General features: G+C 40.5%; 2 protein-coding genes and 1 long non-coding RNA gene across 6 annotated transcripts in view; 2 read left to right on the forward strand and 1 right to left on the reverse strand.

The window, feature by feature from the left end:
• AP4B1 (adaptor related protein complex 4 subunit beta 1) overlaps window positions 1–2,540 on the forward strand; it is a 30,608-nt gene extending 28,068 nt beyond the window's left edge. For all 3 annotated transcript variants that reach the window (XM_072769736.1, XM_072769738.1, XM_072769737.1), the window contains 3 exons: window positions 827–1,034; window positions 1,256–1,537; window positions 1,801–2,540. In XM_072769736.1, coding sequence (XP_072625837.1) covers window positions 827–1,034; window positions 1,256–1,537; window positions 1,801–2,225 — 915 coding nt within the window. In that variant the 3' untranslated portion in view covers window positions 2,226–2,540. The remainder of the gene's footprint in view (window positions 1–826; window positions 1,035–1,255; window positions 1,538–1,800) is intronic.
• LOC140601160 (uncharacterized) overlaps window positions 1–20,697 on the reverse strand; it is an 86,913-nt gene that overhangs the window by 3,418 nt on the left and 62,798 nt on the right. The window contains exon 3 of one of the 2 annotated variants that reach the window (XR_012004211.1): window positions 18,743–18,858. This is a non-coding gene — a long non-coding RNA (uncharacterized lncRNA). Of the gene's footprint in view, window positions 1–16,523; window positions 18,859–20,697 lie in introns of those variants that run through there. The other variant, XR_012004210.1, reaches the window with a different exon arrangement.
• On the forward strand, window positions 7,419–13,814 carry BCL2L15 (BCL2 like 15). The gene is made up of 4 exons (XM_072769709.1): window positions 7,419–7,919; window positions 8,240–8,361; window positions 11,097–11,321; window positions 11,925–13,814. Exons 1-4 carry the CDS (start codon window positions 7,793–7,795, stop codon window positions 11,940–11,942), a joined length of 492 nt encoding a protein of 163 aa, XP_072625810.1. The 5' UTR covers window positions 7,419–7,792; the 3' UTR covers window positions 11,943–13,814.

Genomic DNA, 20,697 nt, shown 5'->3' on the forward strand with positions numbered 1-20,697 from the left:
TAGGTGGTAATTCTCCTTTACTTCAGGCAGAGGAGAAATGCTTGGGACCCTGCTCTGTAAAATGGAATCTAATTCTTCTCTCACAAATACTTTGATAGTATTGTTTTCTTGAACTGTTTTGAGTCCAAGATTTAGACCATGGTGTTTTCAGCTGGAATGAGAATCAGAGTCATATGTGGTATTTGGGCCTCACCGCAGGCCTACAAACTTTCAGGAGTGGTAGACCTGGATGGTAGGTTTTTTTTTTTTTTTTTAAGTTTAAAAATTTTTTTTTAAATTTATTTATGATAGTCACACAGAGAGACAGAGAGAGAGAGGCAGAGACACAGGCAGAGGGAGAAGCAGGCTCCATGCACCGGTAGCCCGATGTGGGATTCGATCCCGGGTCTTCAGAATCAGACCCTGGGCCAAAGGCAGGCGCTAAACTGCTGTGCCACCCAGGGATCCCAAGGTTTTTAAGAAGCTTCACATATGACCTCGATTTGCACTCTAGGTTAATTACTACTTTCATGAAGTGGTTTAGAGGAATCTTTCAGTAGCTTCCATTGGCACATTAATAAAGCCCAGATTGGGGCAAAGGTCCCCAAACTGAGGAAGCCTTAATATATAACCCACACAGGCTCTGGGAGTTTGGAGTCTCCTTTTGTGTAGTAACATTTTATTCCTATTTGTTGTAGAGAGCGGAGTCAGAGTGCAGGGGATCGATACAATGCAAGTTGAAGTAAATAAAAGATTATACCTTTGCTGCCGATGTTGCAGGGGAAGCACAACCTGCCATTGTGTTTGGGACAGCCAAATGTTGAGCTCTTACTCCTTTATTCCCCAGGGGAAACAGGCACTTATTTGGCTCCTTGGTGTCCATGGGGAAAGAATTCCCAATGCTCCCTACGTGTTAGAAGACTTTGTGGAGAATGTGAAGTCAGAGACATTTCCAGCGGTGAAGATGGAGCTACTGACTGCACTGCTGCGCCTTTTCCTCTGCCGACCTGCTGAGTGCCAGGACATGCTGGGGCGTCTGTTACATTACTGCATAGGTAGGCTCTTCAGAAGGAAACTGTTCTTGTCAGATAGTAAAAATTCTGACAGCTGACCCTGTTTGGTAAGTCATGTCTGGGACCCAAGAAAACAATGTTAATGATGCTAATGTTCTCTAGGAGTGTCGTTCCCCCCCTCCCCCCACCATGTGGTTGGCACAGGGTAGAAAGAGTGTTTTTGTTTTTGCTTGTAATTAACTCAGTCTTTGTCTTAACCTCAGAGGAAGAAAAGGATATGGCAGTACGGGACCGGGGTCTCTTCTATTATCGCCTTCTCTTAGCTGGCATTGATGAAGTGAAGCGGATCCTGTGTAGCCCTAAATCTGACCCTTCTCTTGGACTTTTGGAGGATCAGGCGGAAAGACCTGTGAATAGCTGGGCCTCAGACTTCAACACACTAGTGCCGGTCTATGGCAAAGCCCGTTGGGCAGCCATCTCTAAATACCAGGGGGCAGAGCATCGGGGCCCAGAGCTTCCTAACACTGCATCCTTTGCCTCCTCAGGTAAAAATAGTTCTTACTTTATATCTTGTCGTGAAAATTCTTTACTTTTTGCAATGACTGGTAGAAAGTAGAGTACCCTAGCTACATCTTAGGCTGTTGCCTGAATTTGAAGTCTTGATGGGCAAGAAAGAAGTTCTTCATTGGTTATTTCAACCATTTATCCGAAGATAAAAGTCACATTGTGTACTTTTGGAAATCTAGATAAAAACCATAGTTCATATAGATTAAGAAGATCTCTTATACAAGCTTTCTGCCTCTTTTAGGTCCCCTGATTCCTGAAGAGCACAAGGAGACAGTACAAGAACCAGATTCTGGAGCCCTCATGCTCGTCCCCAATTGCCAGCTTACTGCTGAGTATTTTGAGAAAACTTGGTTTAGCCTGAAAGTTGCTCATCAGCAAGTATTCCCTTGGAAGGGAGCAGTCCATCCTGACACCCTCCAGATGGCCCTGCAAGTAGTGAATATCCAGACCATCGCAATGAGCAGGGCTGGGGCTCACCCGTGGAAAGCCTACCTCAGTGCTCAGGATGACACCGGCTGCCTGTTTCTAACAGAACTGCTGTTGGAGCCCGAGAACTCAGAAATGCAGATCTCTGTGAAACAGAATGAGCCGAGGACTGAGACACTGAACGGTTTTATTTCTGTATTAGAAACTGTGCTTGGAACCATTGGAGACATAAAATCCTAACAGGTTCTTGCTGCCTGTCCTGAGAGGAGTAGCTATCAGAGTTCTAGTTTTTCTGATTAGAATTGCTTGAAGTCCAGATATTATCAAATGCAAAAGAGAATGGACAATCTCAGAATCAGGATTCTTATGTTTTTGTCCGAAGACAATTGACTTCTTCCTCTCATACCTCTAGGTGAATGACCCCATTTTTCCAGGTGTTGTTGAAAAGGTTAATGTTGGTAAGGGGATGGGATGGGGTGAGGATAGGATTTGGATTCTTTTCTAATCCATTTTAGGGATTGTTTTACTAATAAAGATGCTCAATGTTTATGGAAACTGATGAAGTCATCATTTGTGTGTGTTGGGGGGGGTCATCTTTTCTTCCCTGTGTTACTGCAATAAATTCCTCACTGGCGTCATATTTCTAATCACACTTTTCAAGGCCAGAGTTCAAAGTAGCATCCAAAGTGACTCTTTGGTGTCCTGTCTCACTGCTCGTCCAAACACTGTTCTTGAAAAAGCAAACCACTAGCATTCCTTGAATGCACAAGGCTCTCTCACCTCTGTGCTTTGATACCTTTTACTTATTGGCTAGAACATTTCCTCACCCTCCTATCTTCTTTCTTTAATACCATCTAGTCCTTGTCTTACAGTGTTCTGCTAAGTCATGCACACTGGAAGTCATGAGCTCTTGCAGGAAGTTTTCTGTGACCCTTGCTGCTCTCATTATCGGTCCTGTTCGGGCTGTCATGGCATCCAGGGCATGTGTCTAGCAGTACTGGTGTAATGGTTTCCTGTCACTCTTCTCTGCTTTCAGTTGCATTCAGACCTGCCCATATTTCATACATTAACTGATGCAACTTAAGAGCAGATGTAATAAAATGATTTAAAGTATAGATAGTGAAATGTAGATAACCAGAGGATCTACAACAGGGAAAAATGGAAATAACTACTTAAGACCAACGTGGTTGGTGATAAGGAAGTACGCACATGTTCAGGTCTAAGGGCCTACATAATTGATGCAGTAGAGCCTCAAATTTAGCTCCGTAAGTGATTTGACAGTCAAGGTGAAGAGAAATAGGTATATAACTGTCATCAGAGGGAAGAAACTTTCCAATATTAATTTTTAAGATTTTATTTATTTATTCATGAGAGACAGAGGCAGAGACATAGGCAGAAGGAGAAGCAGCTTCCTGGCAGGGAACCTGATGTGGGAGTCAATCCCAGGACCCTAGGATCAGGACCTGGGCCAAAGGCAGATGCTTAACCACTGAGCCACCCATGTGCCCCATCAATATTCATTTTTAAAAGGAATCTACATGTAGTTTCACATAGGTGGCACTGAATGATAAGTACAGGATTCTTACAGAAAGTTAGTAATGGGTTTCTCATGACTTACAGGGTTCTTTAATGAAAATGAAGAGCATAACTTTAACATGGAGCTTAGTGAGGGCATTTCTTCAAGAACTTAACGATAACATGGTCCAAATGTCATCTAGCTTAATTCAAAGACTTTTACTATATAGGTACATAAATGGACTTGCATACCTTTAAAAGATTTTTTCATTCATTACTTCTCTCAACTAGGCTCTTAAGAGGAGTAGATAACAGACAGCATTGAATTTTCTGGCAAGGGCCTGGATTTTTTTTTTCTTTTTTTTTTTAAAGATTTTATTTATTCATGAGAGACACAGAGAGAGAGGCAGAGACACAGCAGGAGGGAGAAGCAGGTTCCCTCTGGGGAGCCCGATGTGGGACTCAATCTCAGGACCCCAGGATCACCACCTGAGCCAAAGGCAGATGCTCAACTGCTGAGCCACAGGCGTCCCAAGGGCCTGGATTCTGTGAGTTGTTTTACCCCCTGGATAATTTCTTTTCTTTTTTTTTTTTTTTTTATGATAGAGAGAGAGAGGGGCAGAGACACAGGCAGAGGGAGAAGCAGGCTCCATGCACCGGGAGCCCGACGTGGGATTCGATCCCGGGTCTCCAGGATCAGACCCTGGGCCAAAGGCAGACGCCAAACCGCTGCGCCACCCAGGGATCCCCCCACCTGGATAATTTCTAAGGACTGTGGTACTCTCTTCTTCCATCTCCACAGTCTGCCACATAGTGATAAGTCAATAAATATTTATCAAATGAATGTAAGTAATTAGATTCTGATGGTGTTTTTGGATTGGTGTTCGAAGTAAGTTTTGTTAAATTGTATCAACCGAACAAAATGATAATGGGAGTCCATCTAGGTTAGGGTTTTTCAAAAGTGGTATTAATGGGGCAGCGCGGGTGGCTCAGCGGTTTAGCGCCGCCTTCAGCCCAGGGCCTGATCCTGAAGACCTGGGATCGAATCCCATGTTGGGCTCCCTGCATGGAGTCTGCTTCTCCCTCTACCTGTGTCTTTGACTCTCTCTCTGTGTGTGCCTCTCATGAATAAATAAATAAAATCTTTATAAAAAAAAAAAGTGGTATTAATGACTTTCGGGGCCAGATAATTCTTTGTCGTGGAGGATTTTCCTGTGCACTGTAGGATGATTATTAGCGTCTTTGGCCTATACCCACCAGAAGCCAATAGAACCCCCAGTTATAACAAAAATGTCTCCAGACAATGCCAAAGGTGCCCTGGTGGGACAAAATCACTCCCTATTGAGAATGATCTCAATCCTGGGTCCTTAGGGATTACATTAGAGAGATTAGAACGGCTTTAGAATTGCTTTTTTCCATAGTTTGACTTGTTTGGTTAAACCATAAATGTCAATTAGGTACTCAAAGAAATAAAATGGAAGTGTTAAGTGCTGCCAATTTAGAGTTATAAGGCATCAGGATATAAATGGTGGAGATTAAGTAAATTGACTTTTTTAAAAATTAAAGACTACAATAAAAATGTTGACCTAAAGAAAATTAGGTATGGCTCAGTAATTGAATAAATGTTACTAAAATGATCCCAGTTATTGGAGCTTTTAAAAGATTAAGTCCTACTTGGTTGTTTTTCTGTAATGTATGGGGGCATAACAGAATATGAAACTGTTGCTTTTGAAAAGTGTACTTTTAAAATGATCTCAGTAAAGCAACAATTCCTCTTAACTGTAGCCTAGTTTTGCTAATTTAGAAATTAGCTCTCTAGCCTTGGCAGACATATGCTTTGATGGTGTGACATAAGTAGATGCATATTTTTTAAAAATCCTTGAGGGTAGTTGATATTGTGCTTTTAGAAAAATGGCCTTCTAATGTCTATCCTGGTTGGGAAATAGTATGTAACACATGTAATGGGTGCCTACTGATGACTGTGGTGCTTCAGAACATTGCAGAAGCAATCATTTATGTAGTTCCTGACCATAATCTTATTGCTATGGACTATTACATGCCTCCATTTCTTCCACCCCCCTTCTTGAATGGGAGTTCGTTACAATTATTCTATCTCTTTCTCATATATTGGGTATATGAGAAAATATACCCATTATAAAATAATTTATATTTTAGTTAGAGATTTATACATTGAGAGGAGTTGTAGCCAAGGATCCTCATTCACAGGCAAACATGGTGCAGATGACAAGGCTTTGAGCCAATGATAAAAGGTGATGAGGTTTTTGAGAGCAGGATGTAAATTGTTATGGCCACAGCAGCAAAAGAAGCAAATGATGGTGAAAACATTCTGGCCTCATTTTTCAGTACTAACTGGACTGGGAGATAGTACTTGAAATGCAAGAGTGAAGGATATGTGGGCCGTGGGAGAAGGGATGGGACAGTTCTCAAAGATGCTATAATGAAGGCTCACATTGTCCAAGAGAAAGTAGACTTTCATTTCCTTAGCCTTACAACATTGATTCTATAAGGTAATGCTAAGAATAGATAAAATAATGTGGAGATCAGATTCCAAAGCTGGCATTTGTCTATAAGCACATCAGTTGTGAAATCAATTACTGTGGGAAAAGGTTTATATTTGAGGTAAGATGGGCTTGATTTTAAATTTCTATTCTGCCACTTAAGGATGTCACTTACCTTGGGTAAGCTCTTTAACACCAGTTGGATAGTATCTTAAAAACCTTTTGTTTCTTTTCATATGCTAATTGGGGAGTATGTCATAAATTAATTTGTTGGAATCCTTAAATTTTTAGTAACTGACTGTAGTGTGAAAGGAGGGTGGCCCAGAATTATCTCCAAAGGACCTACTTACATTGGAGATCTGAAGCTTACCTAGTAGAAACTGAAATTTCAGCCCTAGTGACAGATGAGAAGTGAAAATGGCCCTTTACATAATTTGTTCCTTGTCCCAAAGCAATTTATGATCATTTGTTTCTAGAATAGAAAAAGCAATTTATGATCATTTGTTTCTAGAATAGAAAATAGAAGGTTGGCTCTTTTTATTTCGCAAGTAGAACTTTTATTCTGAACAACTGCCTTACAGTGCTTATGGTTGAATCTCTTATCAGCTCACCAGTTCAGAATACTCTGGAAGAGCTGATAGGTTTGAGAACTGACTCTCAAATCCAAAATCTGGGTATAGCTACATTAAGAAGACAGCTACTATAGGTAAGTGTCTAATCATGAGAGCTCATAAAAACTGGTGGAGTCTAACCCTGTTAGGAGAATCCTACTTACTCCTGTTAGAGAGTAAATCCCAGATCCCCTTCATCCTGGTCCTCAGGGTTTAGGCTAACTGGAAGACATTTAACATTTACTACCTGTGAGAAACTGCTGGATCATTCCACACAACATTATCTTATTTAATCCTCATAATTTCCCTGTGAAATACTTTGTATGTTCCCCATTCCCAATTCCTCACTCAAGTTTTTTCCCCTACCTTGTCAGCTTATATATATCCTATTCCCTCCTGGAATGGTCTTATTTCTCCTTTTTTGCCTCATAATCCTTACTTGTCCTTAAGAGCTCATCTCAGATGTTACAACTTCCAGAAGCCTTCCTAACCCTCTAGGTCTGATTCCCCATTGCACACTGTAATCACACACTGTATCTCAATAAGCACAAGAAATTATTCTTAGTCATGTAATATCTGTCGCTCACACTGAAGCGTAAGCTCCAGGAAGACAGGAATGTATCTGTTCCATTTTCCTGTGTTATTTGTAGTTCCAGGCATATTTCCTTATCCATAGACACTCAGTAAATAAAATGTCTAATTATGGTAAACAAATGCCATCTATCGGGAGTTGTATGTTTGTCTACTATCATTTCAAAACCTTCTTTAAGTTATGCCATACACAAAACCTAACAGGAAGTATTTCTAAAGGAAATTGCCCAAGAAATTCTTCCTCAGCTCTCTTTCAGTTCTAAATTGGTTAACAATAAAAGTTATTCATTAATCTTAGGTGCTGGCTAGGGTGTGGTACTAAAAAAAGGAACTGAAAGTCTCCATAAAGTCGCCCCAATTTGTGTAAGTGAGCTCTTCAGAGAAGTCCCATGTTTCTGAGTAGCAAGTTTTGAAAAAATTGGTAGGACAGGCTCTGGAGCTATAAGTCCCATTAGGAAACCTTACAAAGCACAGAGACAGACGCATGTGGTTTACCAATATTTCTGACTTTCTGCTGGGCTGAAAATTGCTTGTTTTGTGGAAAAGCAAAACTCCACAGCAAGCATCTAAAATGAAGAAACCCCGAACTTTTGAGGAGCAAACGGAATGCATCGTGGACACTTTACTCAAAGACTTCTTAGGCACCACGCTGCTGGTTGCTGACCGGAACCTATGTTGTGTAGATGAAACAGATTCAGGTAAGGCTCCTGGCCCGAGGTCGTGATGGCAGGTCAATAAGAGAAGCTGAGTATGCTTTCTTATTTTGTCTTCACTTTCAAAATGAGAACTAAGCTTTCAGCAATACCTGAACATCAGTAGCCTCCATGAAGGGAAAGATGTTCTCAGGGAAGGGAGATCTTCTGACTATGGGGTTGACAGAATATTGAAGCTGTTCTTGGAAGAGAATGATGCCAAGATTGTTTAAAAGTCTAGAGAACGTTCTCTAACACCCAGATTCCTGGGACTTGCCATCCCCTCAAACTCTGTAACAAATGTAAATGTATTCTCCCCCTCTTAGGAGAGGTTTGCTCTTTTGATGTGGCCATCATTGCTGGTCGCCTTCGGATGTTGGGGGACCAGTTCAATGGAGAATTGGAAGCTTCTGCCAAAAATGTCATTGCAGAAACCATTCGGGGACAGGTAAAGTTGCTGCAGTTTTTCTATTCCAAACACTCTTTTCTTACTATTCTTATACAACTGTAACTAAAAATGTCCTTCGAAAGATTTGGGGGCTTATGTTCATCCAAGGAGACACAGCAGGAGCTCTCCAGTTGCTAGTTCTTCAGGAGCTAATCACAGGTCCAAATGGTATTGAGAAGAAAATCTTCTGGGTGGTCAGCCTTCAGACTGTTCCCATTCGTTTTCCAGCAGAGCGGAGCATACATGGCATAGAGCACATCTGTAGCACTTTGTTCTAGGTAAAGCACTTTATTCTTTTATGTACCTGTTGTAATATTTATTTGGCTGGGAGTAGGCATCTCCCTCTCCCCCCTACAAGGTCCAGCAATGAAATTATCTACATAATTTCAGAACGACAGGCAGACAAGACAGTCGACAAGTCTGCTGGGGTGAGGGGTAAGTACCTACAGCAACCATCTAGGGCATATCTGGATTTTCATCAGAATGCTGATTACTGGCAGAAGCACTTGGATTCTGTATTGCTTGTAAAGACCATAGACGATGTCGTGTTCTAGAAGATATTTCTGACTAATGTCAACAATGGCGAGTAATATGAACTTATCACTTAATACGTGCCAGGCAGTATTCCAAACACTTTGCACTTATTATCTCATTTAGATCTTCCACCCCTCCCTGGGGTGTTATAGAAACTGTTATTCATCTGTGCATGTAGTGCTATGAGAGCAAACATCTAACCCTTTTGTTCACTGCAATATCCACACAATTCAGAGTAGTACCTCCTATACGAGAGACCCTCCACAAATACTTTTTGACTGGATATCCATGTAAACAGATAAGGAAACTGAGGAAGAGGGAAACAAGAAATTAGGTTACTCAGTGGGTATTGAAGTTAGGATTTGAACCCAGACTGATTCCAGAATCCTACTCTTCACCATTATGCTTTATTCTGGATAATACACCTATTTAGGCAGAACTGTATTATCACTCTTCATTGCTTGCACTAAAGTTTTCCTAGGTAGCAGAAAGCTGAATTTACTTTTATTTTTTAATTAAAAAAAAGTTTTTTGAAACAGTTCTAAATTTATAGGAAAGTTGTATATATTGTACAAAGAATTTCCCTCTTGAATCATCTGAGAGTGGGTAGCTGATAGGATGTTCCATCATCTCCTAATACTTGGCACATTTCCTTTCAAACAAGGCCATTCTTTTATATAACCACAGTCTAAGCATCGAAACCAGGAAATCAGCACTGACACATTATCATCTTGTCCTCAGATCCCATTCAAGATTTGCCAATTGTCCCAGTGATGTCACTTAACAACAAAAAGATCTAAGCCAGGGTGCCTCGGTGGCTCAGTTGGCTAAGCATCTGCCTTTGGGTCCCCTGCTCAACAGGGAGCCTGGTTCTCCTGCTTCCTCTGCCTGCCTCTCCCCCTGCTTGTGCTCGTCCGTTCTCTCTCTCTGTCAAATAAATAAATAAAATTTTTAAAAAATCTAGGCCAGAATCATATCCTGCATTTAGTTGTCATGTCTCTTTAGTCTCCTTCAATCTGGAACTGTTTCTCAGTCTTGCCTTGATTTTTCATGACCTTAACACTTGAAGATTATGGGTCAGTTATTTTGTAACCTTGGATTTGTTCCATGTTTCCTCCTGATTGGATTCAGGGTATGTACTTTTGGTAGGAAGATCACAGAAGGGTTGCTGTGTTCTTCTCATTGCACCTATTAAGTGGCACAAATTTCAATCTGTCCCATTACTGATGTTAACTTCAATCACTTAAGGATAGGGTCTGCAAGACTTCTCCACTGTAGTTAATATCCTTGGTTAATATAGTCAAGTGTTGTGGAGGGAGGTACGTTGAAACCATGTAAATATCCTATATCTCATCAACATTTCAATCTATTCATTTATTTTTTACATCAACATGGACTCATGAATTCCTCCTTTATTCAAAGGTTAAAATCTGTTACTATCACTATTTATTTGGATGCTCAAATTGTCCCAGTTTTGACCAGTGGGAATCCTCTCCATCTGGGCTGTGTCTTTTTGGCATGCCCGTCATTCTGTGGGTACTTCCTTAATTTCTGACAGATCTCTTTGTATTTTCTAAGCCCCACCCTGAAATCAGCCACTCTCCAGGGACCTTTGGTTTCTTTTAATGGAGAATGATATTTGGAAACCAACATCTGGGTACTCATGTAAATGTCTTTCTCAGTGTGTTTGGCTCTGACAGCCCACTCTGACTAACATGGGTCCCCCTACAACACTACGCTAGATCTTGCTTGGCCCCACCTAATGACTTTTGGATCAGTTTTTGGGGAGAGGACAGAGGAAGAGGAAAAACAAGTCTTTTTTTTTTTTTAACTTTAGAATTTCCCAGATGTCAGTCATTCAAATAATACTGTCACCACTCAACCAGCTATGCTATCACATACTTAATATTTTTCTTTCAAATCATTTTGTTTTTCTTTCAACCATTTTGCTCATCCTCAGTAATAATGTCTAAAATCATGGGATGTGATGGGTTACTTATGTTTTCTCTATACATGTTACAATAAATAACAAAATAATAAAATAATAGACATTTGTCCATCTACTCCTTAAGATTACCCCAGATACAACCAGTTGTGCATCTGCCATTCTCTAGGAAACTCTTGCTTTACTGGACTCCTGCCCCTGCAGCCTCTTCTGCTTATTTATCGATACTTCACTGATAAACTATGTCTCTCCCCAGGCAGGAGCTGTACTTCGGGACACAGTAAAATCTCTCAGCCAGGCCTGGTGTGCTCAGGATTCCAGCTTAGCTTATGAGAGAGCCTTTCTGGCAGTGTCAGTGAAGCTTCTTGAATATGTGGCCCGCATGGCTCCTGAAATGGCAAGACAGATGGCTGCCCCCATGACAAACATGATCAATGGGAACAATGCCATCCGGGAGTTTGTCCAGGGACAGGGAGGTTGGGTAAGTATGTCGGAGCCCCTGGCTTTAATAGGCATTTGCATTGTTTTTGTACTAATACCTGGGACTCCCAATTCCAGATTCTTTCTGTAAGTTGGAAACCAAGTAGAAAAACAGACCTCCTTATTTTGCTGCAAATGGCAGGTTTTTGTTTTTGTTTTTGTGTGTGTGCCATGGAAATGGCAGCAGTCAGAAGCTCAAGATTATAGATGTTGGACTCCAGAAACATTTGCCTAAAGTTTTAGTTGACTACTAACAGTGTAGAGCTAAATTCCGCTTCCCAGATATAACAGCCTAGGAAGCATACTAGTGATAGTGTACTGGGCTCAGCCTGGCTTCAGAAATTCAGAATCATCCCCTGTTGTCTAACCAAAAACAATGTCATTTGCTGCAGTAATAACTATAGGAGAATAACTAAGCCCATGTCTTACTAATCATTAGAATATCTGCTCTCATAGAGCATTCCTCTTCATGTCCAGCATCAGCAGAAGCCTTAGTAAGAGCTGCATTCCTGGGAGGTACCTGTAAGTAATTTGTGGTTTCTTGAGGAAGCTCCCTGTAGGAAGATGATCCCTTTGACCGAAAGATATTCATTGTCCTTCCTAGGAAAATCTGGAGAGCTGAAGAAGAGGTGGCACTGTTTACCAGCTTGAACATCACTGCTACTTTGATCGGGCGATTGATTTCTGGCAGTTAAAACAGATGACCAAATGCAAAGCTACCTTCTTTTGGACTTAGCTGAATAATTTCTTCTCTACTGATGATGCTAAAGTTAGGAGCAGCCCTCGGAGGTCTACAGAGATTTTGTACTTTCTGCCTTTATGTGAGTTTTAATGAGGTTCCATTTAAGCAAATACCTCCAGATACAAAGTAATGGCTTGTTAGGAGTGGAATTCCAGGTGACAGAGCAGGACTTCGCTGGAGATAGTTTGGAAAAGGGAGCACGTGGTAAACTATTCATTCAGATTTGGCCCTGTCTTTTGGTAAGGATCTTGTCTACTCATTTTGCAGTTTAAAGATCTTCTGGGAGATTTTGGTTGGAACCATGTTATTTTAAGTTGAGAATTTTCTTTTAAATCCCTAGCCTAAGTTTTGTGTTAATTTCACCAAAGCAGAATTATTTTATGAATTTTTAGGTTGAAAGCAAAAAATGGCAGTTTCCTCATCTGCCTTTCTACTAAAAAGGCCGACAAAAGATGAAACGTCATATTTTTACTGCCACAGGATGCAGGAAGTGCTGGCCCACATCTAGGACAGTGGGGCCATCCCAGCTTAGATGAAACTAGCTGTATACCACAGTATTTTTCAAACCGAAAACTGGTTTACATACCCCTGGTGGACCTTATAAATTGCTGATTTCCAGGCCCCGTTCCTAGAGATTCTGATTCTGTAGGGGTGGGCGGAGGCCTAGGATCCTACCTTTTTGAAAACCAGTTCCACAGGGGATTCTTTTGTACATATAGAATTTGAGAGCCATTACTTTAGAGCAGGGCTTGGCCAAATACTGCCCACTACTTTTTTTGCAGATAGGTTTATTGGCATGCAACTACACTCGCTTGTTTCTAGATTGTCTATGGCTGTTTTAGCATTGCAATGGCAGAGTCGAGGAGTCACAGCAGATACCTTATGGCTTGTAAAATATATTTAATATCTGGCCCTTATGGAACATGTGTAGCTTTAAAGCTAGGTGAACATTTCTCCTTGAATTATTTAAGTTCTGTTGCAATCCTGATCACTCATGCCAAACACAACTGTATGTAGGATAACTCATTTTTATTTTTATTATTTTTTTTAGAATTTAGTCTGAGAGTGTTTGTTAGTTCCTGCATAGTAAACACTTTCTCTAGGACTCTGAATCAGAGAGCTCCGAGACTCCTAGGTAGTCAGTCATTAGAGGGTATACATTTTCCTGGCCCTACCATAGGTGACTGGTAGTGACTGGAAGCATATGATATCTACGGTATGTGTGTCTTGTAATAGTCCTTAATCATCTTATAGTTGAGTAGGCAATCCTCAAGTAGAGACTCTTATATTCATAAGCCCCAAGACTAGACTACCTAACTGATTGTTGAGAAAAAAAGCATTGCTATATCTATTTTTGAAGAGCAGCATTAATGGCTTGGTTACAGTTTGGCTCAAGTGTAACCACATCCCCTCCCTTCAGCCAGCCAGCTATCTGCTTCCCCAAATGCATAGAAACAAGGATGTAGGTAGCATTGCTACTATATTTTGACTTTTTCAAGTTATGCTCTTTCCTCTATTCATAGATAAATCACAACAGGTTAGTAATCCCAAATGAGATTCCATGTCTCTATTAATAGAAATTAGCTTTTTTGCTACCAAGTTAAGACACTCAATATATTCCTTTTTCCTTTGCATTACTATAAATTCAACATGGTGGGTTTTGTGGTATTTGACTTCTTCGGCGAAATCACTATTTTCACTTTGACCAATGCTGTTTTGTTCATGAAATAAAATTGTGTCTACATATTTGAACTAATTCTCAGCAAGTGCAGTCTCAATTGAATGACAGAGAAACAGAACAGATTGGTAGTTGCCAGGGGCAGGGCGTGTGAGGTGGGGGGAGAAGATGAAAGTGGGCAAAGGGTATAAACTTCGAGTTATAAGATGAGAAAGGTCTAGGGATGTAATATACAGCATGGTGACTATAGTTAATAATACTGTATCATATATTGAAAAGTTGTTAAAAGAGTAGATTTTTAAGGAACTCGCCACACACACATTCTTTCTTCCTTCCTTTCTTTCTTTCTTTCTTTCTTTCTTTCTTTCTTTCTTTCTTTCTTTCTTTCTTCTTTCTTTCTTTCTTTTAAATTTTTTTATTGGAGTTCAATTTTTTTTTATTGGAGTTCAATTTGCCAACATATAGCATAACACCCAGTGCTCATCCCGTCAAGTGAGATTTTATTTTTTCTAAGTAATCTCTACACCCAACATGGGGCTCGAACTCACTGAGCTCAAGAGTCGCATGTTCCACTGCCTGAGCAAGCTGGGTACCCCAAAACACATCTATTCAGCTAGGTAAGGTGATAGACATGTTAACCAACCTTATTGTGGTAAGCATTTTGAAATATGCATATATAGCAAATTATTACACTGCACGCCTTAAACTTATACAAAGCTACATGTCATAACATCTCAATCAGCTGAAAGATAAAGTAAATGATAAATGTCAGAGGCCAGCAGCCTCCTCTTTGTCTTTTTTTCTCCCACTTAGCTAGACCAGCTCCCTGTTTCATCCTATACTGCCAATAAAACATTAGAATATGAATCTGGCTCCGAGTGTACAGCATTATTTTGAGATTGCGGCTATGGTGCCTCTGGGGATTATACCAAATAAATGGGTAATGCAGCTCTGATTTGGATGTTGTGTTTGTTACTAGGCCATCCGCTTCTAGGCGAGCTGAAGTGGTGGAGTTGCAGCAAGAAGACACTGTAGCCCAGAGATTAAAAATACCTTCAGATTGTCTGATTTTAACAATTTAGTTTTACCAGAGACTAATCATGTGAATTGGGCCAGTAATCCAATTCCTTTGTGTCTTAGTTTCCACATCTTAAAATAGAGATGTTTTGGTCACTAATTCATAGGATTGAGGTGAGGGGTAAATGAAGCAATACATTGTGTTAAGGGCTTAGCCCAGTTTCTGGAATATTTTAAGCACTGCACCATTAGCAATTTGAGGCTGCAGTGATTTGGGGTTCGTAAAGTTCTAGCTTGACTTTTTTCTCTCCACTGACACTGTCTTTTACAAAGATAAGCCAACCTTCTGGCTTTACCTCTCACCTCAATGTGAGTGATTTCTAAGTCTGACTAATTTTCCTTCTTCCTAAATCCACATCTACAAGCTCTGATTCTTCATTTCTGTATACCTTTTTTTTATATCTATGCTTTCCCAAACTGCCATCCAGCTAGCTCATAACCTTAGTCATTTTCCCCTGTTCGCTCTTTCCAGTCTTACACACAAAATTAGTCTTTCTCACTTATTCCTTATTTTTTGACTTAATTCTCTCACAAGAGTTTATTACCATTTACCTGGACTTTTGGTAAAACCTCTTAGTTAGGCTGTTAATTGATTGTCCTGTTCCAGGCTTGCCCCATTCCAGTCTGTTCTGTATACTGCCACCAGGTTAACCAAAGCCATGGTTTCCTTGTCTATTCTTTTGATTAGTTTTCAGATATGGTATAGTTCATTTTGAAATTTTACATACTACTGAAGGAGATGATGAGACTTTCAAAATATTAATTACAAGGGGCCATTTCTTAAAAAAAAAAATATCAAGGACCATTGCTCTAATTGCCATTTTCTTAAGATTTTCCAGTGCAACTTTTGAAGGTGATTGGATACGTTCATTATCTTGATTGTGGTGATGGTTTTGTGGGGTGTACACATTTCAAACTTATCCAACCACACACTTTGAAATGTGTAGTTTACTGTATTTCAATAGTACCTAAATAAAGTTGTTATTTATTTATTTTTAAAACAAAACCTTCGCTGGTTTTTCACTGCCCGTCAAATAAAGCCCAACTTTTCAGCCTGGTATTCAAATTCCCTCAGGGTCTGTCTCCAACTGCCATTTCTAGCCTTTTCAATCAGGACTCTACATAACCAAGGCTTGGTCAGATTGAGCCACTCACTAAGCTACCCTCTTCCTATTGTTCTTTCTCTCTCTCTTTTTTTTTCCTAAAGATTTTATTCATTTATTTTTGAAGACACAGAGAGAGAGGCAGAGACATAGGCAGAGGGAGAAGCAGGCTCCATGCAGGAAGCCCGATGTGGGACTTGATCCTGGGACTCCAGGATGACACCCTGAGCTAAACTCGCCCCCCCCCCCCCACCCTTTCATATTGCCTCTCCTCAGGCTCTTTGACAAATCCAGGGCCTAACTCAAATGCTGCTTCTTCCATGAAGGCTATCCAGGTAACCCAAGTCAATGTGATCTTTGCCTTCTCAAAATTTTGTTTGCATAACATTTATAGCTGTACCACAAGTGGCCTTAAATTATAGCTATTTGTATACTTAACCTTCCTCACAAGTATAAGAGGTCCTTGAAAGAAGATAATTTGTTGTATTCACCTGTAGTGCACCTCTTCCTGTTCTCTAGCATATATCTGGATCTCTTAAATATTCATTAAATAAATAGATGAATAGACTGAATAAACAATCAAAAGGAAGATAAGACTTCTAGTTAATTTTCTTTAAGATTTTATTTATTTATTCATGAGAGACACACAGAGAGAGGCAGAGACATAGGCAGAGGGAGAAGCAGGCTCCCTGCAGGGAGCCCAATATGGAACTCGATCCCAGGACCCCGGGATCATGCCCTGAGCTGAAGGCGAGCGCTCAACCACTGAGCCACCCAGGCACCCCAAGACTTCAAGTTTGATTATATTTTGAACAAGATGCCAAAACCCCACCAAGAGTCCCAATTCTGTTTTAAGAAAAGGTACATTGTGTCGATTGCAAACTATCAGTTGACTTTTGCCTTCTGAGGGTTGTTTCTGAAACCAAAGGCAGAACATGATTCCCTGTGGAATGTAGGAAGCTAACTAAGAGGTTCATAGCCGATGACCTGAGATTGATGAGGGCTCAGAATGCTGTAGTGACAAGAAACAACTGTGACCAGAAGCAATCGTGACAAGAACATGGGTAGGGGACTTTCCTGGTGCTGGTGATGTAGAAAGATGAGCAAAGCAACAAGCTTCATCAGAGGTGTTTTAGAAGACTCTTCTGTGTCCATTTATAGAAGGGAGAATGGATGTATTCTGGAGAGGAAGGAGATCATTTCTTCCCCCAGCCATCACAGCCCTGCAGGATTGGACTCTGCCTCAGTGGTGGTGGCCCCATTCCTTCCTCAACAATGGCCCTGCTGCTTGGGCAGTAGCACTCAGGCAAGTGCTCTTTGCCAGGTTCTCGGGGCCTCCCTGCAGGGAAGGCCCATCTGCTCCTGGCATAGTGAGAGTGCCCAGCCAGAGACTGGTGTAGACTGTGCCAGGCAGGAGACCTGGAGTCACTGATGTAGTGAGTAAGCAAGTCAGTGTGCATCTCTCGCCAATACCTAACCGTGTTATATAGCACATGCTTTCATAACAGAAACAGGTTTATTTTAAGTGTGCTTAAGACCACGTGAAGTGTTGTGGCTTACACAGATACATACAGAAGACACTAGCACTGCCTTTGATAAACTTAACCCTCTAGGGGGAGGGTTATGTTTTTTCTTTTGAATAAACTCTTTTAAATAATCTTACGGGAGACTAGGAACATGTGAAAAAATGAATAAAACTTCTATAGCTGAATATATAGACTTGATCCTGAGAGAAGGCCAACTAAGTAAGAGAAGTGTGTGGTGAGATGGCATTAGGAGCAGGGTTTTTGAAGAAAAGAGTAACCAGGCTTTACAGCTTTATTTTCGTCTTGACAAAAAGTAGGGGAAAGGTGAGAAGTAGCAAAAGAGGTGGTGATAGAATGAGCAAGGCCTGTGGATAATGTGGCTAGGTAGTTTGGATAGGGACACATGGGGAGGGGCGTGGTGGCAAGTGGAAGAATCAGGACAGACGTGTTCCCATAGACCATCAGCGATTACTTTGGGTCTTTAGCATGACAGTAGAATTTTAAGAACTTTCGTGGTTTCTAGAAGCCTTGGTTCCTAGGAGATGGTAGCATCGGGTATAACTGAGAGCCTGTTGCTACAGGAACCCACATGTGCAAAAGTACAAAAGGGGATAGTGGTCAGCAGGGGAATGGACAAGACTGCTTGAGTCTATCAGATATTGAGGAGAGAGGACAAGTTGGCCCTGGTGACCAAGGGGATGCTCACAGAGAATGGAGTATCCCACAGATAACACACGGAGCCCATATCAAATCAATGGCCCTGCAATGTAGAGAAAGGCAGGCATAGTGCCACTACAGCAAAAATTGGTGAGTGGCTTCCCCAGGGTGAAATATGCCTTCTTATATAGAGAGAAGGATGTTCTGAGAAACCTGAGAGTATTTCCTATTAACCAAATAATAACTGTCCTAATACTTTCCCCTGATATTGTCTTTGGTTGAAAGATTTTTTTTTTCTTTCGGTCATTGAATTCCAACCACGGTGACACTCATGTTTCCCCTTACACTGGCGTACTTCCCTCTTTGCGATGTGGGCGACAGTGTGATGGTCACTTCTCTCCACTGTTGTCTTCCTTCTGAGCACACAGGAGAGCCACAGGAGGCAGCAGTGAGGTCCTCCTTCCTCTCTCTTCTTCAGGCGCTCATTCACTTTTACTTTCCACTAGAACTCACCTTTGAGGGTTCTGACAAAGTGCTCATGGGTTTTTCACTGCATGGAACTGTCGTGTTCACTCAGGGTTTATGCCAGCCCGGTTTAAATGTTTCATCACAAGTTCATAAATCCTTTTAGGTGCTTACCAGTCTTTGCTGTATAACATGCTCCCCCTTTGCCAGCTCTTGATCTTCCCACAGGAGATAAATGAGTCATCAGAATCTCTATCAAAAAGCATGATGCTCCTGTTGTCCTCTGGTACCTGTAGAAGGAAGTACAAAAAATTAAGTATAGCAGCTTAGATTTGTTCAAAATAAAACTGAAAAAAAAAATAAAACTGAAGGGTTTTTTTGTTTTGTTTTGTTTTCTCCTTCACTCTTGTTTTTTGCTTACTTGAGTGGTCTACTCAGGAAATGGTCTTTCAGCTAAGTGGGTTTTTGAGGTTGGGTTATTTCACGATGTTTCTGTATCTTTTGGTTTTAGAGTGGAACAGACTCCTAAGAATTGCTGTTTGCTTTGTAAAAACTCTACAGTTATGTGAAGATAATATTTTTAGATTCTTATATTTGGAGTAAAAGTGCTATGGAGGGTATCTCAGCGAATTTCTCTCTGTCTCATATCTATCTCTATGTCAGCTCTCCCTAAGATGAGACTAAAGTTAAAGATTGTTCTGAAATATGAACTTGAGAAAAAGAGCTTTAAATCTCATTTTATTAGGTCTCTTTTGTTTATTAATTAGTAAAGATCTGGTTTGGTTGGAAGTAATTATATTCTAAGGGGACCGAAACTCTCTCATTAAAATATAGAACATCATTTTCCTTTTAGGGGTATGCTTTGCTACTCTGCAAATGAGCAAGTTAGTTTGGAATGTTTTTTTATTTTAATTAGTAGTTACATCTTTGTCTTAGTCTTGAGATGCTTTATTATTGGCTAACAGTGCTTTTTACTGTGGCTTGTTCACTACTATATCCGCAGCCCTGACATAGTGCTTTATATTTAGTGGATAGTCAATAAATTTGTGAACAAATTGATGGATTGTTATGTCTTTTATTCTAATTTAAAGATAGCATAATAATTTTAAAAGACTTTTTAAAAAGCACCCTTGATCCCAGCACTTACACAATTGATTCTTTTCTGCATCACTTACTTAGTCTTCACCTAACCTTATACATACTTTTATAGAGTTTTAGTTATTGTGAACTTTAGCCTTTGTGCTTTTAAAGTTTTCCTTATATTTTATATGTCTTAAAATAGCCAAATTAAACATCACATTAGTTAGTGCTACAAAAAGTTCCCCTTTAATGCCAGATGGGGCTAACTGGGGAAATACTATCCTATTCTCAACAAATATTATTGAAGAATTATGCTTAATTTTAATTTATTATGTGGCTCTGGATTGAAATTCTTTATTGGCCTCACCTGCCTATAGCAGGATCCCTCAAAGACTGTTCCTTTCCTGTTGTGAGGAAAATAAAGTGGATGCAGCTTCATAGTGTTTGGAATCATAATTTCCTAAAGGAAGTTTGAATAATGCAAAACAGAAAGGATTGCTAATATCTTAAATAGAGGAAGCTCTAATGGCACATTTCCCGGTTTCCTTTGGTATTATTTCAGGCTAATTTTGCTAACATTTATGGAACTCCTGTCCTCAAGCAGAGATGATATGCTGATTTTGGCTTGCACTTACTCTGTATGAGACAGTCTTAGGTAGGTTTGTACTCGCTGAGGAGAGGATTTATTCAAGCTGAGATATGGAAGCTTTTTTCTAGAACAGCCTGCCTGTCAAACAAGCCAAAATGCCATGTGTACAGTGTGGCCTCCTGAAGCAATGGCCTTTTCCAAAGCACTCTTTGGGAAAGTAGAGATGTCTTCTCTAGACCTGGAAAGCTACTGTTGCCAGCAAGGTAGTCGATTTTACTCTTTCTTCTGTTCCTTATAGTTAACTAGTATTGGATACAGAGGATATTGGGCCAACTTCCTCATCAGGTGCTCTTCGTGGGGCGGGGTCACACTATTCTCCTGGCTCCTGTACAGTCCTGAGATCAACAACACTTCCCTTAAGCAGGTCGGCACTTCCCCAGCCCTCGGGAGAGATACAGAC

This window comes from Canis lupus, chromosome 12, assembly GCF_048164855.1.
Source record: "Canis lupus baileyi chromosome 12, mCanLup2.hap1, whole genome shotgun sequence".
NCBI lineage: Eukaryota > Metazoa > Chordata > Mammalia > Carnivora > Canidae > Canis > Canis lupus.